General features: G+C 38.8%; 1 protein-coding gene across 1 annotated transcript in view; it reads left to right on the top strand.

The window, feature by feature from the left end:
* Positions 1–14,418, top strand: part of COL22A1 (collagen type XXII alpha 1 chain) — a 183,613-nt gene that overhangs the window by 126,114 nt on the left and 43,081 nt on the right. The window contains exons 23-34 of the mRNA XM_026047153.1: positions 600–653; positions 954–1,007; positions 2,010–2,063; positions 3,277–3,330; positions 3,712–3,747; positions 5,306–5,368; positions 6,338–6,391; positions 7,966–8,007; positions 9,707–9,739; positions 11,855–11,908; positions 12,452–12,505; positions 13,416–13,469. Of these exons, the coding sequence (XP_025902938.1) occupies positions 600–653; positions 954–1,007; positions 2,010–2,063; positions 3,277–3,330; positions 3,712–3,747; positions 5,306–5,368; positions 6,338–6,391; positions 7,966–8,007; positions 9,707–9,739; positions 11,855–11,908; positions 12,452–12,505; positions 13,416–13,469 (606 nt within the window). The remainder of the gene's footprint in view (positions 1–599; positions 654–953; positions 1,008–2,009; positions 2,064–3,276; positions 3,331–3,711; positions 3,748–5,305; positions 5,369–6,337; positions 6,392–7,965; positions 8,008–9,706; positions 9,740–11,854; positions 11,909–12,451; positions 12,506–13,415; positions 13,470–14,418) is intronic.

The following is a 14,418-nucleotide window of genomic DNA, read 5'->3' as shown; positions in this document are numbered from 1 at the left end:
TATGCAGTGAGATGTGAATTTCTGAGGACCTTTTACTCTCAAAAAGGTTAACAGAGAGTGCAGAAATTATGGAGTATTTATTTTACCCCTCCCCGAGCTACTACATCATTTTTCATTAGATGAAGGCACCTGGATGGACTCATATTTCCCTCCAAATAAATAAACAGATAAACCCAAACCACAAGCCTATTCCATTCATTACTTCAGAGATCTTTTTGCAGAGGTAAATTGTTCACAGATAAACAACATTAATCAAGATGAAGTTAGGCTGGATGCTACAAGAGGTTCCACCAGACAAGCTTTGGGTTGCCTGTTATCACTGATGGTCTTCAGCTCCTTCATACCTCATTTTGGAGGCAAGGACAGAGTTCACAGGGATAGAAATCAGTAGTGCAGGCAGCTGCCTGGAGAAGCAGGCACTTCTTCTCTCCTTGTGAGTGTGGTTCCCTGGGAGCAAGTGCTGATATCTCTTTATTTTTAGGCAGAATGATGAAATAAAGATCAGTGCTGATGCTTCTCAAAATGGTCTTCAGTGAACAGTACCTGAGGCTTTCAGTGTCTTTGGGTCTGATAAACTGTTCTTGTTTCTTCCCTTATAGGGACCTCCAGGGCCCCCTGGCATTGCTGGGCCTCCTGGACCTCCTGGAGCATCTGTAAGAAAAAGAGCCTTGTTTGTTTTATATGAAGGAGAGAAAAACATTGGGGGATACATTTACATCAGGAATATCAGTGAGAACTGAACAGGCGCCTCTGGCAATGTTTTTTTTTTTTTTTTTTTTTTCCCTCCTTTTTTTTAATACTGGCTCCAAAGGTCAGCTTCTCCGCACTGGATGCAGGATGTGCATCAGTGCCACATGGGGATGGATTGATGCCTGCTGGGGAGGGGGTAGTCGCATTGGAATGGGCACGCGGGACGCTTTGCTGATGGGCCTCTGTGCTCACTTTGTTTTCAGGGCCTGCCTGGAGAGATTGGTGTTGCTGGCAAAACTGGACCTCCAGGACCAGCTGTAAGTTTTGAGGGACCATGTCCGGTAGTCTCTCTGTCCCTCACATACTTCACATACAGAGTACAAGTCTGTGCTGCCTTTCCTGCAGCTTATCTGTATGCAACATTTTGATGCTGACCAACTCCTTTCCATTTCCTTTTCTGCATGCGTTAGAATCCAATGCCCTTCATAAGTAATAATTTTAACATAGTTCTATACCAGCACTGGCCAAGTGCATCTCCATTATTTCTGTATACTTTTTTTACATGTTACTTTTCAAAAAATCATTTTCATTTGAAAGATGAAAGGCATTATTCTTACATATCTGTAGTTTCTTGCATCAGATCTAAGAGCTGAAACAAAAAAAAATGAGATTTTGGAGAGCCTAGCAATTTCTGTTGGCTGTTAAAGTCAATAAAGATGAATTATAATATATACTTAGCATTAAGGAGTGCCACCTACAGCCTCTAATGTTTAGTGATTGACTGACATTTGGAAAGGGGACAAAACTTTTTCTTACTGTTTTATATGCATTATAGGAAGCCTTTTTAATTCTTATCTTGCCAAATGCTTCTGTCTCTAGGTATTGTATAACTTAATTTTAAGAGCCTCCATATTGTATAATAAATTACTGACTTTTAAAAGGAGAAATAGACTATAAAAATCTCTATAACTATAGAGAATAAAGACTTACAGTGAATGATAAACACAAACAGTTATTTAAAAATCTGCAGTTCTTTTGCATGGTTGTTTTTCTGTAACAACACTGACCTCCAGTGGTTATTTATCAAAAGTGGGATGCCAGAAAAGGAGATGAGTAGCTATATGCATTGCAAGTTTTGTGTAGTTTAATTCACAATAGTAAAAAAAATCAGAAGAAAATGCCTGAGGTGGTGATTCTTCTCTTAAACTTAGGCCAGTGACAAAAGGGATGAAGTGAAATATTCGTGCTGAGCTTGCTATTAGTGACTTAATGAAAAAACTGACATTAGAAATGAGAGCTGATGATTTTCTTTTATTTAGGGATTGCCTGGCAAAGATGGACTAAATGGTCTTCCTGGACTTCCAGGTCAAAAGGCAAGTTACTCTACATACTCTGGTATAAAGTTAGTTAACTGAGCAGCTTGTCCAGATGAGCTAGTGAGCATAAGTCAGAAGTGGGTTGGATACCCAGGGCTGAATCCTCCTCACCTGATTCCACATCTCTGAGCCACTGGTGAAACAGGCACCAAATTGCTGGCATGATTGACTTGTACTGAGTGCTTTATGAAGATAGAGATGCTTGTAAATTTGGCAAGGGTAGGAGAAACTATTCCTCTTCATATCCTATTCCACCAATACATCTGAGTGTTACACTGTCACCTAGGAAAGCCAGTGACAATGGCAGGTCCATTGTCAAGACATTTGACAAAGACACAAATGACATTTTTTCCAAGACACAAACTGAAAAAAAAAAAAAGATAAAAGAAATGTGTCAGGCTCCAGAGCTGTTTTCTTTCCTTACTGAAGGGCTGGAAAGAAGAGATGCCATCCATCTAAGTGTTCTATGGATCCATATGACAGAAAGATGGCTCTTCTTTGTTCCCTACCTTTTATACCTTGCTTGAGAGCTTCTAAATGACAAATTTTGAAAGTGCTGTCTGGTCTCCTGTCTTCTGCAGTGGGAAAAGAGACCTGCAAGATTTAGAGTAAGGAGAGATCCTGATTGAGTTGCCATTCTTTTGTCAATGAAACGTCAAAGAGAAAAGTGCTATTTATTTGGTAGAAGATCCATTTTTATGTGGGGCCGTTCAGGATTTTGACAGCCCCTTACAATTTGCTACTTTGTATTGCTTCAAATCAAAGTTTTCTTGCCTATGATAGTTAGACACTATTAACCTTATTTGCTCTAATAATGTGCTGCATTTGTTCTTGCCTCTCATGTGAATGCGTGGAATTCTTAAGCCCAGCTCCAGCAGAGTTCCCAACTCTCTTTTTTTGGTGAATAGAAGTGAGAAACTGGGGCTTGGGAGAACTGGCACTCAAATTGCTGTGGTGAATGGGAATGCTATATATTGATGATTTATTTTGTGTTATTCCATAATTATTCTAGTAGACTTATTGCTGCTGGAGATGTGTCTACAAATATTACAAGACTGAGAAAAAAATCCAGGAAACATACTGTCGTATGGCTCCTTTTACATTCTCAGGCTATTACTGGATAACTGAGTCAAAGAATTCATTGCTGTAGACTGCAGATATGCTGTATTATCAGAGGAGTTTGTATACTCACTTCTTGTGTTCCTTGTAGGGAGAACAAGGAGAAAAGGGTGAAGAAGGCTTTCCTGGAAAAGCTGGCCCCAAGGTATGTATTTTCATTTTATAGTTTGTTATTGTCAGCCAAGACCTGATTTTTATTCCCTTTTACTGAAGTCAGCTGAGTAAGATTCCAGTAAATCTTGAGAGATAAAAGGAAGAGAGGAGGTAGGTTGACCTCTGGATTTCACAGTTCATGATCTTTCAAGAGGTCAAAACCTGTTTGATGCTTCTCTCAAGTCTGAATATGTAGAAAGACCTGGCATGGTACTTAGCCCGGATACATGTGCTCTGGGATCTCAAAGTATGGAGAGGCCACTTCCAGTGCCTTTCGGAAAAGTAAAAGAACATGGGTTGTGACAATAGGGGACACAGTGTAATAATGATAAGGCATTAATCCTGTGCAGCCTTAATGTTGTGCTTATTTCAGGGTGAACCAGGGAGTCGTGGCCAAACTGGCGAACAGGTAAGTATGACTTATTTTTAGCATCCAAGCTTGTCTGTCAGAACAATATTAAGTGATCACACACAATGTTTGTCTATGACAAAATAATAGAAAGTCATTTGCATCTGAAACTGAAGATGAAATTGATGAATGAATGAGATTTAGGATTGGACAAAGTAATGTAAAAACCTGTGCAGTAAAATAGGACGTTCACCACCTATATCACTAGCTGGACTCAGAGGGAATAGAGAAAGGTGATGTTCATGAGGAGTCTTGCATAGCAGCTTTTGTAAGTTGTGGTAGGCTCTCCATACCTATTAAACTTTAGGAATTACTGGCAAGTTTTTAATTCATGTTGACTGTTTTGAATTCTAATCCTGTCTTCGAAAACACTTGTCTCTTTTTCTCTGTAACATAGTATTCTCATAAATGTTCCATCACCTCAGTCATAAATTAAAATATTGAACAGTGCCAGACTCCTAGAGGACTTCATATATCCTGGAGTTTGAAAGGAAGCAGCTAGTAACAGTTGTGTTTATGTATTTTTTTTCAGTCAGTTGTGAACCTTCCTCTAGAGACATTTCTTCTACATTGTATTTCTGTAGTTTGTTAATAATAATGTCATGTTAGCCTATATCAGATATCTTATTGATGTTGAGATGTGTCACACAAATGCTTCCCTCTTATGTGCTTAGTTATCCTGTCAAAGGAGGAAGTAAGATGAGTTTGACATGATTAGCTCTTGACAAATCCACACTGTCTGATTCTAATCACCTTCCTATCCTTGAGCACTTGCTAACTGATTAAAACTTAGTTTCTCTTTCCAGAGATCAAAATTAGGCCACCCATTTTCTTTTATCCTCTAAACCCTTCTTTTTTTCTCCTCTTTAAAGTTATTCATGTGTTTGTCCTTACGATCTGCGGAAACTCATTATCAACTGGGATCCTATAGTGGCTCTCATAAAGCTTTGCTCTGCTGCCATCATTTGCTGTCACTCTCATAAAGCATTGCTCTGCTGCCGTCATTTGCTATCACTGTCTTTGAAGATCCACACACTCCTTAGACAGAAGGTCACCTGATTTCTCCTGAAGACTCATTGTGTGTAAATCATAGTAATGTTTTGTCTTTTCCTCTGCTTCAAAGATAGTGCCTTTAAAGCAGAGGTCATCATCTCTTATTTTGGTATTTGTGCAACTCCTAATGAAACACTTAGTGAAATTGCATCCTGCAGTGACTGGAATCCTTTGTGATATTTCACTGAAGATACACATAGCAAAAGAATAATACATTTAAAAAAAAAAAAAAAAGCCTTGGTCACTCCTAAATAACAAACTGTATAAACCTGGAGCTAAATTTGAGAATACTTGCTATAATTAGAACAAACCATATTAGGCAGAAATTGTTATGATTACAAACATTATAAGCCAAGAACTTTTTATTCTTTTTATTCTTAACTCTATTTTTGGTCCATTATTGTTCCTTTTTGTTTGTTTTGTTTGAGAGTGAAGACATTTACTAATAGAAGCCATGCTTGATGCGTATCCCTACATTTCATACACTGCTTTATCTCACTTTCAGGGTGAAGCAGGCCTTCCTGGCCCTCAAGGTTCACCTGGACTGAGAGGACAGAAGGGAGATCAGGTGAGTGACTTTGAGACACAGTTTGATTTAATTTGCCTGTTTGGTGGCGGGAGGACTTCTCTAGAACATCTCTAGGTGATAATGTCTCTCGGTGTGGTTGCTGTGATCAGTGCTGTCTGGCATTCTGCAAGCTCACCAACTCCTACTCCTTCTAACATGACACTGCCTAATGACCTTTCCCAATTGCAACAGAAGCACCTACATGATTTAAGAACGTTAAAAAAATGCTAAGAACAACAGCAGCCAAAACAACACAAGTCAACCAATCTCCTTGTCAGTGAACCCTGGAAAAGATTACAGACTACTGGATCATTTTTTGACAGCCTAGCTGCCACTCAGGTCCTGCTGTCTACTGCTTTTCCCTAGCTAGCTCCAGACCTCAAGAGACATCTACGCTCTTGGAAGTAGTTGGATCAGGGACGGAAAATTGGGTCATCTGAGTGAGATTGGTTGCCTCTGAGCTTGAGTGTTAACAAGATCTAAAGTCAATTGAAGCCAATTGCTATGTTATTTATATTGAAAAACATAGAATATATAGTATAATTTTTCTCTCTATAAAATCACAGCTATATTTATCAGCTAGTTCCTATCTGAATATGAGATAAATGCATGTTGTGCGTGTGTTTTGGAGAGTATTCATATCATCCATGTTATGCATTCAGGGCAACAGGTTTCCTGAACAGTTGAGGTAGATAGTGGGTCCCAGAGAGCAGGTGATTCAGAAATCCTTTCAGCCAAAACAGATAGCATGAATGCCCCCCCTGGGCTTTGAGTCACATTCTGCTACCTCTTTTTCTCAAAAGGAAGAAAATACTACTGCTACCTTTTTATTTAATTACTTACACTGCATCTCAAGGTTAGATGGTCTTAAAGTGTAAAATTTTCTAATGTCATAAGAGCAATGCAGTAGTGGGATTGATTCCATCAAATCAAAGTGTAAATATTTCTGATTTATTTTACTGCTTCTAGGGAGAAAAAGGAAAAGATGGCCTCCCTGGATTTAAAGGTGAACGAGGAGAAAAGGTGAGTCATGAAATAAAAATGTCACTTCTTAGACAAGAAAGGAAAAGATACAACAATGGGATGTGGGATAGCAGCAGTAATTGATAGAAGAGAATTTCTGAGGAGGATTAAAAATAATTAGAAGGGTTAGCTGAGCCTTACAAAGAAACAGCAAAAGAAGCCATCTGTGAAATAGAAAAAATCATTTATTCAGTAATGCAAGGAGTAATTTTAATGAAATCTAAGGGCAGTGTCTGTACAAATACTTATTTGTTTTAGAACTGGCTAATAGAAATGCGTCTAGAATTCTCAGAAACATTTCTATGCCTCACTCTGCTGTGACAGCACAATGATTTAAGGAATGGGCTGAGTATCTGCCATCACAGAACCATTAATTTTGGTGGAAAATAAGAGAAATAGACACCAAAAATTCCACCCAATTCCTGTGAAGGTGAAATTAAGGCACTAACCGTGCAGATTCTTATGTCTGTATAGCGAAAATTTTGCCTTGCATATAGCAGCAATGCTGCAATCTTAGCCTTTAGAAAGTGGGTAGATGGCTTTATCTGCTATCGGTATCAGAGCCTTTTTCTAGCTTGTATTTCTGTGGGAGTCTGATTTTGGGGACCAAGACCAAGATTATGGCCTGCTCATCAGGCAGGTTGGGGTACTAGAGGACTGACTTTGCATGGATGAAACCTAGCTAACTGTATGACTTGGATTCCACAAGCAAGGAATGAGTACATCCTCTTGGTCAAGTAAAGCTGGTGATAAAGGGGACTATAACTGATCATAAATTTCCATTGGGCTTTGGACAAGTCAGTTCTATCTCCTGCCTTCTAGCTCTAGCCTGTTTGCTATGTCTTTAGTTTGATTTTGCTTGTCAGCTTAAGACTTTCTAACTTCTTTTTGCCTTTTTATTCCATCCTGGGAAACACTTTCCTGTGCTGTTATTCCTATAACAGATTTGTCTTAGGTTTACGAGTAGCTTTCACCATCTGTGGAGATGGTACCTCTTTCATGAGTGGTCAAATGATGTTTTCAGTGAGGAATTCCCATCTCTGGAAGGTTGTTAGCAGTTCTTATCTTTGATGTGTCACAGGGAATTAAATTGTCTATGGAGCACAACCCATAGGAAGGTCATTGGCAGCTAAGGCACTCCGACTAAGACACACAGACTTCCAGGCCATACTCCAGCAACAGACCAATTTTTGACTCAATAATTGGGGAACTGGATTGAGAAAAGCATACTTTTGATGAAAAGGTGTTTTTTTATCCATACACAAAAGTTTTAGTAGAATATACTTTTCAATCAAACTTTTGATCACTTTAACTTAAAGTGCAAATTAAGCTCTATGCCACACAGCAGATGGTTAACACTAGAATTTAACAGACCTGTGAAGTGAAAAAGACAGCTAAGTAAGCATTGTATGTGAAACAAAATGACAGCAGAAATTCTGCCCAGAAGAGTGGGTAAAAAGTCTATCCATCCATCAGAAGAGGTATTTTGGGGAATTTTTATGTCACTGGACTTGCAGGTTGTTCAATGTTGCTTTTTATGTCCTCGGTTTGTACTGTCCTCCTTCTCTTCTTAGGGTGACATGGGTTCCCCTGGACCACCAGGCTTACCTGGAACAGTAAGTAAGATTGTGGTTTATAACATAATAATGTAAGCATCATACTTCTTCCTCACAGATTCCTCAGAGTTTCCAAAATGAACTAGATTTTCTCAGCTGGGATCACATTGAAACAGGTTAATGGAGGAGAGATTCCAGTGAACAATATCTTGTTTTTGTGGGAAGCAATCTACCTGTTCCAAGAAAAAGTAGAGGTTTCCAGTTCTCGCTAACATGAATTTATTTTGGTGCATGTGGGAGGATTCAGCTTCAGCAGTTCTCTAGTCTTGCTGAGTTTCCAACTCATGCCGTGCCATGTTATGCGGTTGGCTCAGAGAGACTCTTTAGTGCTGGGATCTGTTCTTGGACATTTTGATTCAGCGCTGAATTCCACTTACAACTAACCCAGTCATACCTGGTTGCACTCTAATAATTTCTGCTAATAAAAAAGGAGCAAGAAAACATTTCTTTATTGTTTTTTAAAGTGAGTCTGCACAATTGCCTTTGGGAAAGAGTGAATGTAATTACAATAAAGTTAACTCCAGGCCATTAAACCAGCATACACTGAATGTAAATACATAAACCTCACAGTTCCCTCCAGCACAAACTGTACAATTGGCTTGCACTAAGCACAAGCAACAGGTCTCTCATTACAACAGGAAGACTGATCCCACAGTCACAGACCCTCTGGAAAATGACAGAAATCCACATTTCAGCTTTATCTGGAGCAGCTGGTTACAGCTGCCACATCAGCAGATAATGGAGCAAGTTTGAATTAAGAAACATCTTCAGGCTAAAATCAAAACCTACAGGTCTTCATGCAGTAGTGCAGGAGCTATTACAATTTGCTTCCTGACATCAAATGGCTCTTCAATCTGTGCCAAAGGATGCTTTCTGCCAGTGAAGAGTCTCTGTCTGTCACACAAGAATAATCCAGCACACACCAAGGATGGATCTGTCCTGCTCTACACGGAGAAGGTGACTCTCAAAAACCGCACCATGTAGCTCAATACGAAGATATGCCTGACTGCTAAGGCTTCTGTGTTTGTATGGAGGGATAATTTCTATTTGAGATGGAAAAAATAGATGACATTTGCAGCTTACTGTCATTTTATCAGAGATTTAACCTTGTCCAATTATTCTGTTTTATCAGTTCCTAATCAGAAATACTGCTTCTGTTGACAAAACTTGATCCTCTTGTGGTTAGCCCTTGAGGGCGACTATATAATCCCTAAGATAAACAGCCACATGGAGATGTATACATCTTGTTAGTGATATGAAGCAAAAAGACAACGTGCCAAACTTGGCCTCAGAGTCAGCAAATCACAGTTTGAAGCTGTACCTTTGTTCTCTATGCCGAATTTGGTACACAACAGGAAATTTGATGATGTTAAAGATGGCTCCAAGTGAAAAAGTGAGCTGGAGAGTCCCAGTAGCCCAAAGTGAAGTATAGTTTGGCATTTCATAGAGGTTGGACACACAGGACTTCTTTGAGTTTATATTTCAAATCCTCTAGTAAATGTCTGATATTTCTGCTTCTTTTTTTGTTTCTCTTTGTTTTTCCTAAGTAGCCTAATATTTTCTTGAGATGCTCATTTATAAACCTACAGATGGACAATATGGGGTATATAATGACAATTAACATATGTTGTTACATTTCAAGGAAAATACACAATGATTGTGTCAAGGTGCTGCTTCTAACGCTCTGATTTCTTTTCAGACAGCCTTCTTTACCCCACACCCCAGAATTCCTGTAAGTAGCAACTCTAAAGAACATCATATTTTTGCCTTTTGTATTTGGTACATAAAGAGCACCTTGTTTTCTTTTGTGTAGTTTCAGTGATTTCAGTAGGAAGCTCAGCTTGACTCTAATTCTGTGCAACTTCACTGTTGTAACTAATAAGGATGAGAAGCAAATGGGTGTCCTGGTAATAGCAGCATCCAAACCAACTTTAACTGGGACACAGCTGTGTGTTTAAAAGGCTGTCTCAGCCTTTTAAATTAAGAGTGTAGGCAGACTTACGTATTGGCAGTGCGTATTAAAAAATGCTTAGACCACTTTTATGAATGTGCAAGCATTTTCCTAATTCAGCAATAACATGCAACTGAAATAACAAACTAAAAACAGAAGGCAGGAGAATATTGGGGCTCCCATCTTTACCTGTGGAGTTACTTCTTCCCTTTCCATTCATGTTTTCCATCACAACATTCATTTCTGCTTATTAATACTGTTGCTATCTACAGATGTATTACCATGTGCCTGGTCTTTGTTTTGGCACTTGAAAGGATTTCAGAGCTTTAAACATTACTACAAAAAACAAATTCTAAGCACAGCTATCTATCTTGTAGAGTAGGATCACTTTATTGAAGCACTTTACATGCCGTCATATTTCCGAAGGCCACTAGATGGCATCAAGAACTACCCAATTAAAGCTAGTCTAACTGGGCATTACTTTATAAAATTCCTACTATTATTTATCATATAAATTATAATTTTTATTCATATCAGATAATGCATATGCACACAAATAATATGCATGCAGTTACATTTATTTAGTTTGTTAAGAAATCATTTGCAAATGGACTTTGATTTCCCAGGTGTTATAGAAATAATCTGGCAAGCAGCTGATGTGAATAAAATTCAAAGTGATTTGTTCCTATTTCTCCTGTAGCTTGTCAGTGATGTTCTTACTATTTCTTGATTGCATAATTGAGACACCTTGTGTGATAAATAATGAATAAGTATTGATTTCCAATGCTGAATACATACGTTGATTTAAAAAAAAAAAAAAAAAGAAAAAAAAAAAAGAAAAAAGTGAGTATTCATGCAGTGCTTGGCGTTTTCCAGATAGTTCCATGATTTTGTGTGTTCTCTTTCCATTTAGAAAAATCAGAAATATGGGCTTATTGATTATCATTAAACAAGTCAGAATAAAGCTGATGAACTTCTTTACAGAGAACAATTTGCTGTAAAGAGGAAGAACAGGGATAAATTGATTCCTTTGGTCAGTGATGGTAATGCATGAAACATACTGATACTGCAGAGGGAAGGAAAGTTACTTGAATATGTGAAGGTTTTAACAAAACTAGATATTGGAAAAGGCTATTTGTTCCACATTTTGGAAAATGCCCAAGATCAGGCTCTGAACACCTTTCTTTTACCCTGTCATTATATGGGATACTTTACTCTGTTCTAGGACATTAGACCAGTGGTCCCAACACAACAGAGACAACAGAGTTTAGAGGCTATGCTCTTCTTGTTGCTGGCATTTCATTTTAGATCATCTATCATGATAATACTGTAATATTTGAATGCTGCCTCTCTGAATTAATTGAATGTGAGGATAATAGATTCCGTAACAACTATTCTCTGCGAAGGAAAAGTACTAACTTTTTAAATTAAAAGTTATCTGAAGTGGTGTTAGAAGGATTTTTTACACTAGTATCATGGCAGTCCCAGAAATCTAGACAAAAAGAGTAACTATGAAGAACATCAGTTTCTATTTTAACTCTCCAGGGCCCAGACATCAAGCATGGGCCACAGTCATTTAGCTGAGAATGTTTGCTTCCAGCCTAATCCAAATCTTAGAGTCATTCTTGGACTTCAAAGTTCTCTACATCAGAATCTTTTAAACGGTAGCCATATGGGTTATTGTTCCCTGACAAGATGATCCGACTCTTTTTTATTGTCCTTCTGACTGAAGAATACCACATTTTTGTGTAATACAGCAGGAAAGATTCAAATATTAGCTCCTCTATCTCAAAATCTATCCTTAGCAAAAGAGTTCTCTTGCAGAACAGGGCTGGCAAGACTTCTAGTTCAGGAAATATATTTATTACCTTTCTTCATCTTCTTATTTTACAACAGGGTGAACCTGGACCAAAAGGGGAGAAAGGAGATCGAGGAATGAGCGGAGAGCCTGTAAGCACAGCAAAATTTTTCTTCAGTTTTGGTTTTGAATTTTAGCAAATAGAAGACATGAATGCCTTTTTTTTTTTTTTTTTTTTTTTTTTTTTTTTTTTTTTTTGGGAAGGAAAAGGTGGGACAGACTCCTGGTATAGTCAGGATGCTTCTTTCACAACAACAATGTAAGGGCATCTAGCTTTCTGTAAGTTTTATAGGAAGCTAGATAGCTACCAGAAATTAGGCTTATGATTTATAGCTTGGGGACTTAATGGCTGCAAAGAGGATTGTGGGGTTCTCTAGGCAGAGCTTGGCTGGTAGCAATTTTGTATAGGTATTACTGAGGGCTGTTTAAGTCATAAGGCCTAGCTAAATTGTGGATTTGGCTATTCCATTTATTTTCTGTTTTGCTCTTGTTTTAGAGGCAGCCCTGAAGAGAGAAAGAGCCCTGTGTAGCCATAGTCACAATAAAATGGCTCTTTCTTTCCTAAGTGTTGGGAGAAATATCTCCTTCAGCTCCTTCACTTCCTACACGTGTTTTTTTTTTTTTTTTTTTTGCAGGGATTACCTGGGGTCCCAGGTGAACAGGGAGTCCCAGGACTTGCAGGACTTGAGGTAAGAACCAGCCTTGAACAAAATCTGTGGTGTGAATGGGGAAGGGTATCTTCGATATGTAGGTCACTGCAAATAATTCTTCCTCTAAACACTAAGAGCCCATTTCTCCACTGCTATTGTAAGCTCAAGAGCTTTTACTCTTGCCAGACATCAGGACAACATGAGGAGAATCACAGTAAAAATTCAACACCCATGTAGCTTGATCTGTGTGGATGTAGCTTGATCTGTGTGGACCAAGAGACTTGCAACTTTAGGCTCTCTCAGGGAGAGCATCTGATGTTGATGCCACTGATTCACAGGTCTTCCAGATAAGAAGCTACTGTACTTCAGCATAATGTTTCATTGTGTTCAGATTCAAACCCGGTCCATTTGGCCCTGAGTTCAGCATGGCTTGCATCAGATTTATAGTTTGAAATGTCTTCTGAGTATTTTTAGCTCACACATACACACACGAGCCTGAAGCAAGCCCTCTGCCGTGGCGTGTATTTTGACACTTTTTAAATGATTGTTACTCACATCTGCGAACCACAGGCAAAACTTGCTCTGCGCAGGGAGACTATCAGAATTCAGTTGGAATTTAAGTGTCTGGTAGGCTTGAGGAGGGGAAAGAGTTTCACCCAGATGAATATATAAAAGTTTCAGCATTAAATGTTGAGAAACAGCCTTTGAACTGATCAGTCATTAGTAATTCTTCTTATGTCTCAGAGCTTTATTTTTGTATCATTTTCTTGCTGCATAGAGAACTGGGAGCCATTTCCTCGGCCATTAAAAATCCTCTGTGAATTGATTCGCTAAGATCGTTGCCTAGTGCGTGCTCATGTGTCACAAAGGCTGAGAGTCTTTTTGTCTGGCAGGCAGTTCCAACCAATTTCTAATCAACTGAAATATTTTATTTTAATTTTTTGTGCAGGGTTCAAAGGGGCAGAAAGGAGCCCGAGGAGAAGCTGGAGCCCCTGGAGAGACTGTAAGCAACTGCTTCACTTGGAGCATTTTTCTTTTCCCCAACATTAACACACCTGGAGGGACTCTGAAGCAGATTTATAGTCTCAGTCTGATCATGCAAGGGGCACATCCTAAGCTGCAGCTGGAAGAAAAGTTGTCGCATGTGGGCAAACAGATACAGCTACATCAAACAGATCAATGTCCCAATCAGTCCAATTCTAAACCGTGTGTTGAGTTTCCCTCTCTCTAATAAAATGCCCTATTTTTCTTTTTCTTTTCTTTTTTTTTTTTTTTTTTTTTTTTTTTTTTTTGCGTGAGGTGCCTGCAGTGCTTATTACTGCACTGTGATAGAAGTCAAGACCAGACAGCCATCTGGTGCAACGAGTTTGCTTCTCATCAAACAGAATTAGTTTTTGATCATGGTGTGTTTTAGACTTCTTAGTTAATCCCTTTTCTAAAGAAGAATCATCACCAGGAGAATCTTAACATAGCACTTTTTGAGGGATCTGTCACAAGGAGCACTGTTCTCATCTCACTGTGTACTAACGAATAGCAGAGAAGTCAAATCCTATTTTATTTTTGTAGGCAGGGTGTAAGCCCTTCATGGCTACATGAAATACCATGTACCCTTTCTTTATGCAGTGAAGGAAAACTGAAGAAAAATAAGAAATTGTGATCTGAAGAGAGAGTGTTTGTGACAGGGAGAAAGAAGCTATAGCAGATATGAATGAAGCATCCAAGTGTGCTGAAATTCATCATTGCTTCTTTGTGTGCTCAGTGTTCCTTCTCGGGTTGGTGCTCAGAGGTTCTCTCTAGCAGGGCTTTACACTAATATCTGAACCTGCTGTCCCAATGCCTTCCCTGCTCTCTACCACTCTGAAATGAAGAACTCTATAACCCTTTTTTCCTTTTTTTGTGGGGTGGAGAAGAGGAAGGACAACCCTTTCCCCCAAACTCAGGCCTATCCATTG

Source organism: Nothoprocta perdicaria, unplaced genomic scaffold (assembly GCF_003342845.1).
Source record: "Nothoprocta perdicaria isolate Ctin4 unplaced genomic scaffold, notPer1 scaffold_48, whole genome shotgun sequence".
NCBI classification, from domain to species: Eukaryota; Metazoa; Chordata; class Aves; order Tinamiformes; family Tinamidae; genus Nothoprocta; species Nothoprocta perdicaria.
This window is presented reverse-complemented; position numbering and strand designations above follow the sequence as displayed.